The sequence below is a fragment of the Aedes aegypti genome, chromosome 1 (genome assembly GCF_002204515.2).
Source record: "Aedes aegypti strain LVP_AGWG chromosome 1, AaegL5.0 Primary Assembly, whole genome shotgun sequence".
Taxonomy (NCBI): Eukaryota; Metazoa; Arthropoda; class Insecta; order Diptera; family Culicidae; genus Aedes; species Aedes aegypti.
The window spans coordinates 269813484-269828405 of NC_035107.1; the positions used below are offsets into that span (position 1 = coordinate 269813484).

At 38.5% G+C, this 14922-nt stretch overlaps 1 protein-coding gene across 2 annotated transcripts in view; it reads left to right on the top strand.

The window, feature by feature from the left end:
* LOC5575787 (cytoplasmic polyadenylation element-binding protein 2) overlaps window positions 1-14922 on the top strand; it is a 1148023-nt gene that overhangs the window by 599296 nt on the left and 533805 nt on the right. For both annotated transcript variants that reach the window (XM_021837782.1, XM_021837781.1), the window contains one exon: window positions 5643-5693. In XM_021837782.1, coding sequence (XP_021693474.1) covers window positions 5643-5693 — 51 coding nt within the window. The remainder of the gene's footprint in view (window positions 1-5642; window positions 5694-14922) is intronic.

The window sequence follows — 14922 nt, forward strand, 5'->3', positions numbered from 1 at the left end:
CAGAATATTGCTCAGGATTTCGAAAGAATACTGCTCAAGATTTCAACATTAGAACAATGCTCAGGATTCCAACGGTTTAGGGACAAAATGTCGAAAGACAAAACGTCGAATCCCAAAACGTCGAATGCCAAAACGTCGAATCCCAAAACGTCGAAAGGGACAAAACGTCGAAGAGACAAAAAGTCAAAAGCAGTGTTTTTTGTTATTGAAGATAACTAGCGTTACTAAGGAAGAAATGGTTGCGATGCGTAAGGCGTTGGAAACAGCAAAACTTTCAATTTTCATCAAAGTAAGCATCGAACAAATTTTCAGAAAAATGTCAATCTAACATCCTTTTCTGACTGGCGAAGAAGCAGTGCAGCATTTCAAGAAGCAAATTGAAACTGAAGCCTGAAATGTGTTGAGTGCATCATATGTTATGGAGACGAATTGTCTCTGGAGTCACGCAACGGCATATCAAGGAAATATCAATTGAGTTTTTTCTACGTGTGTTGTGAGGTAAGAATTGTCGATCTCGTATAGCGAGGAGACAATTCCCGATTTGATTGAAGTTAACCTCCATTTGATTCATACGGCAAATCCCTCAAGTCGAGAATTGTCACCTCGCAATACGAGACCAAAAATTTTTACCTCACGCAACTCATAGAATAAGCCCAAATAACAATGTTAAATTTTCCTTTTTAGTCATGGTTCAACGAAATTTCGTATTCACCAAAGCAATATGTATCCTAATGTGAGAAATCCAACAAATTTGTATATTTATAACGTAAGGATTTCGTGGTAGCTTAATTTTTTTATTTGATAAAAGATCTATTTACCTCAATTAGCCACTTCTCAAAAACGATGTAGCTATTGTGTAAAGGTGAATTGAATTTACTGTTGAAAAATAGTGTATGATTTATTCTTATAAAATACACTCATTCTTTGAACAAACTAGTGACATCAATTTATTACAATTTTGACAACTTGACAAATGTATACAGTTTTATAGTATAAACACTGACTAGTAAAAAACAATACAAGCATCAACTGAATGTTTGATTTGAAAGCACATCCCTCCCATCTCTTTTTCAATTTTTGACTAAAACTTGATGAGAATTTGTGAAATTTGTAACAGACTCCAAAATTGTTTTTGTAACCCAAAGATTAAATAAAAATCTTAAGCAATTCCGACAAGTTAAAGTATTTTCAATTTGATTTTTTAATATCCCTTCCAAGACCAGCTAAAAATTACAGAATCTAAATGATAACATTCGATATGAATATTTTGCAATGTTTTAACTGTTCAAACCATTGTTTAATCATTTTATTTGACGATACATTTTTATTTATTTATTATTTAGTATTCCTTTTTAATCGAATTCCTTATTGTCGACGATTTAGCATATATTATCGCATTTTTTTTTAATTTCTGACTAGTTGACGTATTCTACGTTTTATTCTTTCGACGTTTCGGCATTCGACGTTTTGGCATTCAACATTTTGTCTTTCGACGTTTTGGCCTTTCGACGTTTTGTCCCTTCGACGTCTTGTCCTTTCGACGTTTTGGCATTCGACGTTTTGGCATTCGACATTTTGTCTTTCGACATTTTGTCACCCAACCGATTCCAACAATCGTGCTCAGGATTTGAATAAAATCCTGCCCAGATTCCGAAAGAATTCTGGTCAAGATACTAGCTAAATCCTTCTATAGATTCCGACAAAAATCTGCTCAGGATTCATACCGAACTCTAGTAAGGATTCGAACAGAATCAGCATTCGGACAGAATTTTGCTCAGGATCCCGTCAGAATCTTGTTGCTTAGGATTCCGTCCAAAATCCTAGTCAGGATTTCGACAGAATTCTGCTCAAGATTCCGACAGAATCTTACTCATGATACTAACAGAATTCTGCCCAGGATTCCCACAGAATCCTGCTCAGAATTCCAACAGAAACCTGCTAAAAATTCCGACAACATCCTGCTCAGCATTCCGACAGAATCCTGGTCAGAATTCCGACAGTTTCCTGGTCAGGATTCCTACATAATCTTGGTGAAAACATTATCCTGCTCAGGATTCCATCAGAATCCTGTTCAGGATTCCTACTAAATCCTGCTCAGATGTCTGACTGAATCTTGCTGAGGATTCCGACAGAATCATGCTCAGGATTCCCACAGAATCCTGCTCAGGATTCCTTCTGAATATTGCTCAAGATTTCCACTGAATCCTGCTGAGAATTCCGACAGAATCCTACTAAGAATTTCGACAGAATCTTGCTCAAAATTCCGACAGAAATTTGCTCAGGATTCCAACAAAATCCTGGTTTGAATTCCGTCAAATCCTGCTCAAGATCCCGACAAAACCGTACTAAAGATTCCAACAAAGTAATGCTAAGGCTACCCATAGAATCCTGCTCAGGATTTCGAAAGAAACCTGCTCGAGATAACGATAGAATCCTGCTTCGAATTCCGACTGAAACCTGCTCAGGATTCCGACTGAATCCCGGATTGAATTCCGACAGGTTCCTAATCAGGATTTCGAAAGTTTCCTGGTCAGGATTCCGACAGATTCCTGATCAGGATTCCGACAAAATCCTGGTCAAAACTCTGACAGAATCCTGCTCACGATTCCGACAGAATCCTAGTCCAGATTCAGGCAGAATCCTGGTCCGAGTTTCAACAAAATCTTGATCTGGATTCCGACAGAATCCTGCTCAGGATTCCGACATCTTGTTCAGGATTACGACAGATTCCTGGTCAAGATAACAACAGATTCCTGGTCAGGATTACGACATATTTCTGGCCAGGATTTTGACAGAATGCTGGTAAGGGTTCCGACAGAATCCAAATCAGGATTATGTCATAGTTTTAACCAAGATTCTGACGAAATTCTGACCAAGACTTTGTCGGAATCCTTAGCAGGATTCTGTCGGAGTCCTGAGCAGGATTCGATTGGAATCCTGAGCCTGTAGCCGAATGAGGATTCTGTCGGAATTCTGACAGATTCTTGGACAAGATTCCGACAGATTCCTGGTCAGGTTTCCGACAGAATCTTGGTTTAAACTCCGACAAAATTCTGCTCAGGATTCCGACAAAACAGGATCAGGATTATGACAGATTCTTTGTCAGGATTACGACAGTCAGGGCTCTGGTGGAATCCAGATCAGAATTCCGACAGAATCCTGCTAAGGATTTTGACAGGATCCTGCTCAAGATTTTGACAGAATCCTGCTCAGAATTCCGACAGAATTCTGCTAAGGATTCCGACAGAATCCTGCTTAGGATTCCGACAGAATCCTGCTTAGGATTCCGACAGAATCCTGGTCAGTTCTACGACAGAATCCTGGTTAGAATTCTGACAGAATCCTGGTCAGAATTCTGACAGAATCCTGGTCAATGCTCTGACATAATTGTGGTAAGGATTCCGACAGAATCTTGCTATGAATTCTGCTCAATATTTCAACGGAATTTTCAACAGAATCCTGCTCAAATTCCGACATTTCCTTCTCAAGATTTTGACAGAATCCTGCTCGGATTTGCAGCAGAATCTTGCTCATGATTTCATCAGAATCCTGCTAAGGATTCAAATAGAATCCTGCTCAGATTCTGACAGAATCCTTCTCAGGATTCTAACAGAATGTTGCGCAGGATTCCGATTGAATTCTGCACAGGATTCCACTCCTGCTCAGGTTTTCGACAGAACCCTTCTCAGGATTCGGAACAGAATCCTGCTAGTGATTTCGAATAGTATCCTGCTCATGATTCCGACAAAATCCTGCTAAAGATTTGAATAAATTCCTGCTCAGATTCGATAGATTCCTGCTAAGGAATCTGACAGAATCCAGCTCAGGATTCTGATAAAATCCTGCCAAGAACTCTGAAAGAATCCTGCTCAGATTCTGACTTAATCTTGCTCAGAATTCCGTAAGAATCCGGGTCAAGATTCGACAATATCCTGCACAAGATTTCGACGAAATCTCTCTATGGATTCCAGAATTTTCCTTTCCAGGATTTAGAGTAATTCTGATCAGGATTATTTAAGAGTCATGCTCAGAATTTCAAAAGAATCCTGCTTTTGACACTAAGGATTTTGACTCAATCCTGCTCATGATGTCGACTCAATCCTTCTCAGAATTTCGACAGAATCCTTCTTAGTATTCGGTCAGAATGCTGGTCTGGATTTAGACAGAAGTTAGCTCAGGATCCCGTTATAATCCTGCTCTGGGTTCTGACAGAACTATGCTCAGCATTCCAATAAAATTCTGCTAAGGATTCCGACAGTATCTTGGTAAATATTCCGACAGAATCCTTCTCAATATATCATCAGAATCCTGCTTTGGATTCCGACGATATCCTACCCAGGATTCCGACAGAACTCTTTTCAGGAATCTGACAGAATTCCTCTCAAGATTTTTACAAAATTCTACTCAAGGTTCTGACAGAATCTCTTGATGCCGACAGAATCCTGATCGGGATTCCGGCTGAATCCTGCTCAAGATTTAGACAGAATCTTGCTTAAAATTTCGACAGATTCCTACTCAGGTTTTCGACAAAATCCTACTCAGGTTTTCGACAGAATCCTATGCAGAATTTCGACAGAATCCTATGCAGGATTCTGACAAAATCTTGCTCTGGATTACATCAGAATCCTGCTGTATATTTCCACAGTTCATGTTTCCGACAGACACCTGCTTAGGTTTCGAACAGATTTCTGCTCAAGATTTTCTCGCGATCTTATGCAGGATTCAGTCGAAAACCGCTGCACTATTATGTCTGAAATCTTCTTGGTATTTGAATAGCATCCTTTACATGAATTCTGCTTTAAAACCTGTTTTGACAACCAAGCTTTTATTACATCTTAGGAAGTGAAAACTAGAAACGACACTGATTTCATCCTTCAGTGCAGTCCTTTTCTGAAAGTCTTATCTTCGTTAATTGATATTGCGTTCCGTCTATCCAAGGATGACAAAAATGAACCTTCCCACTTTCTGAGTAGCAACCTTCCCAAGAACCGAAACGACAATTGGCAATTTTACGACAAACTGTAGCCCCGAACCGGTGCTGACAATGATGGGTGGCATTTCATTAAGGATTAAGTTTTCCCATTAAAGTGCAATTTGGTCATTGGGTCTGGGAGCTTGCACGAAGCACACACCACACGTGCGATAGTTAGGGGGGACCGATGTTAATGGGTCTCTGACGGACATCTCGGCTTGACCCGGGGTTCTGTAAGGATGTTGGTCTGGAGACTATTATATGGAGTGAACGGAAGTCGTCGTTTCCGGTGCAGTCGTAAATTAGATTAGAGCGATATGGCCGTACTAAACTATTCCCATTTGGAGGAGACAATCTGGAAATTGAAATTGTTTCGGTTAGCTTGTGGGTGGAAGGATGGGCGATAAAGGGATGAGACTGTTAAATAGTTAATAATTGACTTCGAGAAGTATTCTCATTATGGAGCATTCCATGAAGAGTAATCAATTCTGACATTGTACAGCTATTAAAATAATTCAATTACCAATTGTTGCTACTGGATTCACACTGAAATGCTTTTCCATGCCGTTCCATGGCTATTTCGGTTGCTATGACACATATTAACGTAATCTGCAATTTTTCGCACATGTTTAAATAAATCCCTAAAATGGTATCTATTTTCTTGTTTCAGGATTCCTCAACTGCAACACAAACACCCTGCAATCGTTAGCTCAACTACACGGTAAGAATCATTTCCAGATATCTACATCTTTATTATGTGAAAGGATTCAAACAGGATAGATAACTTTTGGAAATCTTTTTCAAAAGTCATACCTTTTTATGCCAATTGCTTGTGATTCGAAACCATTCTCAATTATATCCTTATTGACAAACATATATTCGGAGGTTGCCCTCAATCCTATAAAATCTATAGTAAGAGTGAAGTCTTCCTTTTGGAAATTAAACAATCGTTCAACCCTTCCGAAACTGCCTACAACTGTGACAAACCCGAAAAACAAAGCCAAGTCATAATCATTTCAATAAAACAAACTACCCTCTGTCATGGAACCTTGGATCAGATTCTGCTTCGTCGTCACAGAACCGTTCGCCATCAGTAAGTAAGAAGCCCGATGATGTGATTATCTTTGTAACAATTTTACGCAAATGGCACACCCCCACATCTCCAAGGGATCCTGGTTTTTTAACATTAAATGCCATTGTTGAGCGTCTATTTAATTGAGGCAACTCGACTTTCAGCATCCGGTGGAGTACAAAGGGTTGTTGGTATCAGGTGAAAAAAAGAAACCGGTGAGTGGAAAACAAAGAAGCTGAAACAATAAGCAGTCCAGCGGAGAGTGCTAATCAAACAGGTGCCATAACAATAATGATAAACATTTCTGAACGTGCAAATATGACTCTTGTTTAACGTGTGAAGTTGGAGAAGGTGGAGTACGTTTGTTCTACATGTAGCGTGAAAGGCTACTCGTTGGAAGAGTGGTCAATATAAAAATTAAAACAAATTTATAAAGTTATCAAAATTTATAAAGTTTACGAAATTTACACAATTTACATGGACGGTTTTTCAACTGCTTCCAGCTTTTCTTTAAAGCTAAACCTTCTAGAGCATCTGAATGAAATAATTTTGGAAAAGGAGCTTTTGCTTCTGAAATAGGAGCTTTTGAAGCTTCTGGAAAATAAGTTTTTTCAGCTTAAGGAAAAGGAACTTTTCCTGCTTCTGGAAAAGAAGCTTTTCCAGCTTCTAGAAGAAGAAGAAGCTTTTAAGATTTTCCTGCTTCTGGAAAAAGAGCTTTTTCAACTTCTGGTTCAATAGTATTTCCAGCTTCTGGAAAAAGAGCTTTCCAGCTTCTGGACAATAAGCTTTCCAGCTTCTGAAAAACAAGCTTTCTAGCCATTGCAAAAGGAGCATTCCAGCCATTGGAAAAAAAGCTTTCCAGCTTATGGAAAAGGAGCTTTTACAGCATCTGGAAAAGGAGCTCTCTAGCTTCTGGAGAAAGAGCTTTCTAGCTCATGGAAAACGAGCATTCCAGCTTCTGGAAATTTATTTATAACTTCAGGAAAGGAGCTTTTTAGCTTCTGGGAAACGAGCTTACCAGCTTTGGGAATGTAAACTTTCCACCTTCAGGAAAACAAGCTTTCCAGCTTTTGAAAAAGGAGCTTTTTCAGCTTTTGGAAAGGAGCTTTTAAGCTTGTGAATAGAGAACTTCCCAGCTTTTGGAAAACAAGCTTTCTGGCTTCTGTTGAAGGGGCTTTCCAGCCTTTTGAAAAGGAGCTTTCCAGCTTTTGGAAATGGAGCTTTTGCAGCCTCTGAAAAGGAGCTCTCTTCTTCTGGAGATGGAGCTTTCCAGCTTCTGGAAATGGAGGTTTTCCAGCGTCTAGATAAGGAGCTTTTCCAGCGTATGGAGAAGGAGCTATTTCAGCTTCTGGAAAAGTTGATTTTCAAGCTTCTGGAAAAGGCGCTTTTCCAGCTTCTAGAAAAAGAGCTTATCAAACTTCTGGTGAATTAACTTCTCCAGCTTCTGAAATATAGAGGTGGAACTAGAAAAGGAGATTTTCCAGCCCCTAGAAAATAAGCTGGACTTGAGACTGGAAAGTCTTTGGATAAGAAGTTTTTCCAGCCTCTGGAAAAAGAGCTTTTCCAGCCTCTGAAAAAAAAGCTTTTCTCACCTCTGTGAAAATGCTTTTCCAGCCTCTAGAAAAGAAGCTTTTCAAGCCTCTAAAAAAAGCTTCTTCAGCCATTAAACACAAGGGTTTTCAGCCTCTGGACAAAAAGCATTCCGCTCTCTGTAAAATAGTTTTTTCATAGCCTCTGAAAAAGAAGCTGGAAGGTTCTGGAAAAAAAAACTTTTTAGCCTCTGGAAACTGAGCTCTCCCAACCACAATATAAGGAATTTTTCCAGCCTCTGGATTAACGCTTTTCCTGTCTCTAGAGAAGAAGCTATTCCAGCCACTTGATTAAAAGCTTTTCCAGCCTCTGAAAAAGAAGCTTTTCCAGGATCTGGAAAAAAGATTTTTCAGTTTCTGGAAACCGAGCATTCCTAGCCTCTGGAAAATGAGCTTTTGATACCCCCGGGAAAAGGAACTTTTCCAGCCTCTTGAAAAGGAGATTTTTCAGCCTCTGGAAGAGAAACTTTTCCAGCTTCTGGAAAAGGAGCTATTCCAGCCTCTGAAAAAGGAGCTTCCGCAGCTTCTGAAAAAAGGGCTTTTCCAGCCTCTGGAAAAGGAGCTTTTCTTGCTTCTGGAAAAGGAGCTTTTCCAGCTTCTGGAAGAGAAGCTTTTCCAGCCTCTGAAAAAGGAGATTTTCCAGCCTTTGGAAAAGGAGCTTTTCTAACCTCTGGAAAACGAGCCTTTTCCAGCCTCTGGAAAAGAAGCTTTTCTTGGTTCTGGAAAAGGAGCTTTTTCAGTCTCTGGAAAAGGAGCATTTTCAGCCTCTGGAAAAGGAGCTTTTTAAGCTTCTGGAATAGAAGCTTTTCCAACCTCTGGAAAAGAAGTTTTTCCTGCCTCTGGAAAAGGAGCTTTTCCAACCCCTGGAAAAGCTGTCCAGCCCCTGGAAAAGAATGTCAGGCATCTTGAAAAGAGTTTTTGCAACTTCTGGAAAAGAAGCTTATCCAGCCTCTGGAAGAGAAGCTTTTCCAGCCTCTGGAAAAGAAGCTCTCCCAGCCTCTGGAAAAGAAGCTTTCCCAGCCTCTGGAAAATAATCTTTTCCAGCCTCTCGAAGAGAAGCTTTTCTAGCCTCTCAGCCTCTGGAAAAGAAACTGCTCCAGCCTCTTGATAAAAAAGGTTCTGTAAGAGAAGAAGGTTATTAAACTTGTGGAAAAGGAGCTCTTCCAGCTTCTAGAAAAGGAGCTTCTCCGGCTCCTGATAAAGACATTTTCCAGCTTCTGGAAAGATGCTTTTCCAGTCACTGGAAGAGGAGCTCTTCAGCCACTGGAAAAGGAGCATTTCCAGCCACTGAAAAAGGAGCTTTTCCAGCTACTGGAAAAGGAGTTTTATCAGCCACTGGAAAAGGAGCTCTTCCAGCCACTGGAAAAAGAGCTTTTCCAGCCACTGGAAAAGGAGCTTTTCCAGCCACTGGAAAATGAGCTTTTCCAGCTTCTGGAAAAGGAGCTTTTCCAGCTTATGGAAGAGGAAATTTTTAGCATCTGAACAAATAGCTTTCCAGCTTTCGGAAAACAAGCTTTCTAGTTTTTGTAGAGGAGCTTTCTAGCTTTTTGAAATGGAGCTTGTGCAGCTTCTGAAAAAGGAGCTTTTCCAGCTACTGAAAACGGAGTATTTCCAGCTTTTAGAAAAAAATCTTTTACAGCTTCTGGAAAAAAGCTTTCCCAGCTTCTGAAAAAGGAGCTTTTCAAACTTCTCGAGAAGAGCTTCTACATCTTTTGGAAAAGGATTTTTAAAGCTTTTGGAAAAGCACTTTTCCAGCTTCTGAAAAATAGCTTTTTTCCCAGAGGCTGGAAAAGCTTCTTTTCCAGAGGCTGGAAAAGCTTCTTTTCCAGAGGCTGGAAAAGCTTCTTTTCCAGAGGCTGGAAAAGCTTCTTTTCCAGAGGCTGGAAAAGCTTCTTTTCCAGAGGCTGGAAAAGCTTCTTTTCCAGAGGCTGGAAAAGCTTCTTTTCCAGGGGTTGGAAAAGCTTCTTTTCCAGGGGCTGGAAAAGCTTCTTTTCCAGAGGCTGGAAAAGCTTCATTTCCAGGGGCTGGAAAAGCTTCATTTCCAGGGGCTGGAAAAGCTTCTTTTCCAGGGGCTGGAAAAGCTTCTTTTCCAGGGGCTGGAAAAGCTTCTTTTCCAGGGGCTGGAAAAGCTTCTTTTCCAGGGGCTGGAAAAGCTTCTTTTCCAGGGGCTGGAAAAGCTTCTTTTCCAGGGGCTGGAAAAGCTTCTTTTCCAGGGGCTGGAAAAGCTTCTTTTCCAGGGGCTGGAAAAGCTTCTTTTCCAGGGGCTGGAAAAGCTTCTTTTCCAGGGGCTGGAAAAGCTTCTTTTCCAGGGGCTGGAAAAGCTTCTTTTCCAGAGGCTGGAAAAGCTTCTTTTTCAGAGGCTGGAAAAGCTTCTTTTTCAGAGGCTGGAAAAGCTTTTTTTCCAGAGGCTGGAAAAGCTTCTTTTCCAGAGGCTGGAAAAGCTTCTTTTCCAGAGGCTGGAAAAGCTTCTTTTCCAGAGGCTGGAAAAGCTTCTTTTCCAGAGGCTGGAAAAGCTTCTTTTCCAGAGGCTGGAAAAGCTTCTTTTCGAGAGGCTGGAAAAGCATTTTTTTTCAGAGGCTGGAAAAGCTTCTTTTCCAGAGGCTGGAAAAGCTTCTTTTCCAGAGGCTGGAAAAGCTTCTTTTCCAGAGGCTGGAAAAGCTTCTTTTCCAGAGGCTGGAAAAGCTTCTTTTCCAGAGGCTGGAAAAGCTTCTTTTCCAGAGGCTGGAAAAGCTTCTTTTCCAGAGGCTGGAAAAGGTTTTTTTTCAGAGGCTGAAAAAGCTTTTTTTTTCAGAGGCTGGAAAAGCTTCTTTTACAGAGGCTTGAAAAGCTTCCACAGTCTTGAAAAGCTTTTTTTTCCAGTGGCTTTTCATATACAGAAACGAAATGCTCTGCTATTTCCAGGTTTTTCCATGCTTCAAAAAATATTTCTAGATTGAAGAAAATCTCCAAAATTCAAAAATGACCGGTAATTTTATTAACAATAAATTTCAAAGTATTTACACTTCAATAAAAAAAAAACATCTGTTTGATCAAAATGTGTGAAAAAGGGGTGATTTGGTTTTAATTTCCATGAGAACCAAGAATATGAAAGTGCTTTTAACCATCAATGTAAGATATTGAGAAAACACTCCATTCGAAGTAAAGAAAAAACTTCTTTCCTTCAAAATGAGATTCAGATTTCTTGACATTTTGAATATTTTCATTGATGATATCTTTGAGTAATCAAACCTGGTAGTGACTGACCATTCCTGAAAATGATAAATTTAAAGAACCGTAACCTGAAAAAAAAAACGATAAACAAGAAGAAGGCAAACAGGAATCACGATCCTTCATTTGAACAGACATTTCTTTGAGAATGTTCCTTACACTTTTTTTGAATTCCTCGTAACATTACGTTAAATATAACTGCTTATTTTGCTGTAGATTTCTTCCACATAAAACTCCGAAGATCCCTTCTGGAGTTTGATTTGTGATTTTTCACGAACATTTGAAGTAATTCTTCCAATATTTCGTTTTAGTTACCTTATTATAGAATTCAATAAGGTAACTAAAACGAAATATTGGAAGAATGTTTTTTTCCAAGGATCTTTTTGATCCCTCCTAAGATTGATTTTTTTCCCTCTAAAGATTGCTTCGATTTTTAAGGAAGTTCCTAGTTCTCCGGTAATTTATCCATTGATTCTTTCATTGATTTTCCTATGACAATCGGAAACATTTCTGTTTAGGAAAGACTGCGGAACACGTTTTTGTCTCAAGCACCAAAAAAACAGCTATTCACTCATTTAAGGGTTGCTGAATTCATTGCCGTTTTCAAAAATATATTAGCACGTCTAGTTTTTGAGATATTGGCTGTTGAAAATTCAAAAATTGGTTATTTCAGCCAACTTGCATGCAAGTTTGCCAGCTTGTAAGGCAATTTATTCGCCTAGTTTGCCACAGAATTCAAACTTTATGTATATAACAATACTTATCGGCAAAGTTCATAATACTTTCGATGCGGAAAAGTTATTTTTGATGGTTTGAAAAAGTATTGTATTTTCCCATAGAAGAGAAACGAAGAATTTTGTGTGGAGACAGCAAACATGTCGAAAAAATCGATTTAATCTAAACTTAATCGCGCAATTTCAACCAAATTTTATCCAAGACGAATTCAGCAACCTTAAACCTACCTCCGACACTTGATTTGATCCTTAAGACACGCAAAAGTGTCATTTTTGTTACGCTGTGAAATCAAAATTCCAAATTTTGCAAGGAAGTCTTCAAAGAATTTATCCAACTATTCATCAAAAGATGTCTCCAGGGAAATGTCAAGGAATTTTTTCAATTTTTTTGAAGAAGATTTTGAAAAAAAAAATCCGCTTATTATTTCAAAGTAAATCCTGAAGTAATCTCCGTTGAAACTTGTGTGAGTTCTAAGTATGCCTCCTGCAACGATCTCTGAAAAAACTTCTAAATTCATTATGAAAATTGTTTGAGGCATTCTTTAATAAATTGCTACGATAACTGAAAAAACATTCTTATCTCTGAACAATGTCCTACAAGACTTTTTGAAGTTTTTCCTAGAAGTAATCCAGATAGAATACTGAAAAAATTTGAAAAATTATTTGATTTTTTGTTTCGAGAAATATTTGAACCGCTGCATTAATATTTTGATGAAATTCTGGAGAATGTCGAGAGAATTTTTTTAAGAAACCTAATATTTCAACCAAGGTTGAATTTATGTACGAATTCTTGAAAAGGTCAATAATAGATTTAATCGAATAATGCCTGACGGATTTCTGGAACAATTACTAAGAGAAATCGTGGAATAATTTATTAAGTAATCCTTTTGTAAATCCCTAGAATAAATTATTGTAGGGTTTTGAAAAATGTTGTAACGGTTTTTTTTTTGTCAAACACTAAGGAATAAACCTTTCTGGAAGAACTCCTGCAGAAGCTGTGGAAAATTTCCTTTAAGTAACAACCGGAAAAATCGCTATAAGAGCCAGTTAAAAAACATCTGGAGGAAATCCTGGAATAATCGGATTTCTTCAGAGTTATCTCTTTGAAAATTACTGTAGGTAATAGCGTTGGAGTGCTCTAGGATTTTCTGGATTTAATTTGGAAGAAATTCATTTAAGCATCTCTTGAGAAATCGCTGGTAGTATTCTTGAAAGCGTACCTGAGAATATTTCAAAAGAAATCTCTGGAAATATCACTAGAATTCAAAGGTATCTAAAAGTAAACCCTGTTTGTCTATCCGATATTATTTCAAGAGGTGACAACATTGAATTGAATATTACATCTAACTATTCCCCGCATAGTATCGTCCAACATTATGCGAGGTACGCATCATCACTGGATTGACACACTCGTTACCGATAAACTGGAATCTTGCCGATATTTCCGGCTAGGAAACTTCCGGCCCACACAATGTATGCACAGTGTTGGACAAAACAATGGCAACTTGTTCGATTTTCCATAGAAGAACGATTTTTCAGAAATTATACAGAACTCAACACAAAAATTGTCTTGCGAAAACATGTGTATCGAATATAAATCTGCAACTGTGCTGAAGATAACATGATGCTACTTCTTATTTTTTTAGGTATTGTCAATTTTGGAAATTTGTCTTTTTGACAAATCGTTTTAGCTTTCGAACCTCATGATGGGTAAAATCGGTCAAAACTACAAGCTGGAATTCAAGTTATGTCTGAACAAATGCGAAAATTCCAACCAAATCGGTTGAAAAACTCATAACTAACCCTCTAAAGCTGCAAATTTTGTATGAAAAATGGATAAAATTGCAAATGAATTGCCCAACACTGTACGTACGTATCAGTGGGTGCGAAAAAATTACCATCGAAATGAGCCAATCGATTGAATTTTACAGCCTTGTCTAGGAGGCAGTGGTCGTCGCTATCGCAGCTCGGAGTCTTCCCACATCGAGCAGACATTTACAATGTCGTCGTGCGAAATCGATGGACTCACATGAATCATCCTGATGCTTTGCCGACCCACCAATGCTTCCCACACACGCACACACATACGGACGGGCTTCGGTTGATTTGCTTCGTTTTACGATCAGGAAAGATACACTCCGATCATTAAAGTTTATCTCCGTTCTACATCCCAATCTATCTATCCAGAGAGGTGCACCCAGGGAGGATTGGACCCCCACCGAGCTGAAAGGCAGTTTAGTCCGCCGCCAGTGGTCCTCAACCACCCACTGGGCCGCTAAGGGAGCCCAGTCTCGGGGATAAAAGTAAAAACATAAATAATATTTATAGCACTGTTAAATTTTTGTGGGGCGTTATCTTCGAGTAGTTTGTGACGTTTTTATTTCCAGGGGGAAAAACTGAACGTGGAGAAGAGGGTGTTTATGCGGAACCAAGCCGGGAGCAATAACGACATTTCTCGAGATGGGCACTTGAAGAACGGTTCGACTTGCCATAAGCGCAGGCATTCATCATTATCGATGAACGGTTTATCGAAAATTGAGACAGTTGTGCAATCAATGTATTTCGCATTACCGTGGAATGATTCTAAGGGAAATGTTGGAAAGTTGGATAAATAAAAAAAAAACAATTTTCCTTCTTGTTTGATTTATTTCTACGTAAGCAGTAGATAACATATCATGGTTACTTTTGGGTTTTTTTTTTAATAATTTTGGAAACTTTTAAACAAGTTCTCATAAAACTAGTAATTCTTATTCTGATGATATTCCAATAAATATCTCAGGCTACACAATTTTTCTTATGTTGCTTTTTTTTTCAACACAATTTTATGGCACTACTTGCCTTTTATTTTGACCATTGAAAGTTAACCCTCTAATACCCAACCCCGCCTTTAGACGGGGTACACTTTGGAATTTTGTGTATGTTTTCGTAGCTCAGAAATCAAAATGATTTTATCTTTGGCTTAAACCTTGACTCATAACACGCATATGAGAAAAGTTTTTTATGACTTTTAAAATTTTTTAGTATTTTTGAATATTGTTTGAAAAATTGTATTCTTATATAACCTACAAATGCCTGGGGTTTATTTAACGTGTTATATAAAAAATCGTACCTTTTATAGTTTTCTACTATTACCCTATAACAGAAGAAGAGCTTGGTGTTTTTGAATAATTTCAAACCTGTTTTTTCCGTTAATTACACGGAAAATGAAAATATTTCCAGAAAAATGTTTAAAATGTATTATATTTAAAAGTACCGTAAAAAACTTGAATTTTCATTATTGCCAAAAACAAGTTACTAGAAGAGGCTTCAAAAAAAAAAAAATGAAAAAAAATAGGGACGTTCAAAAAT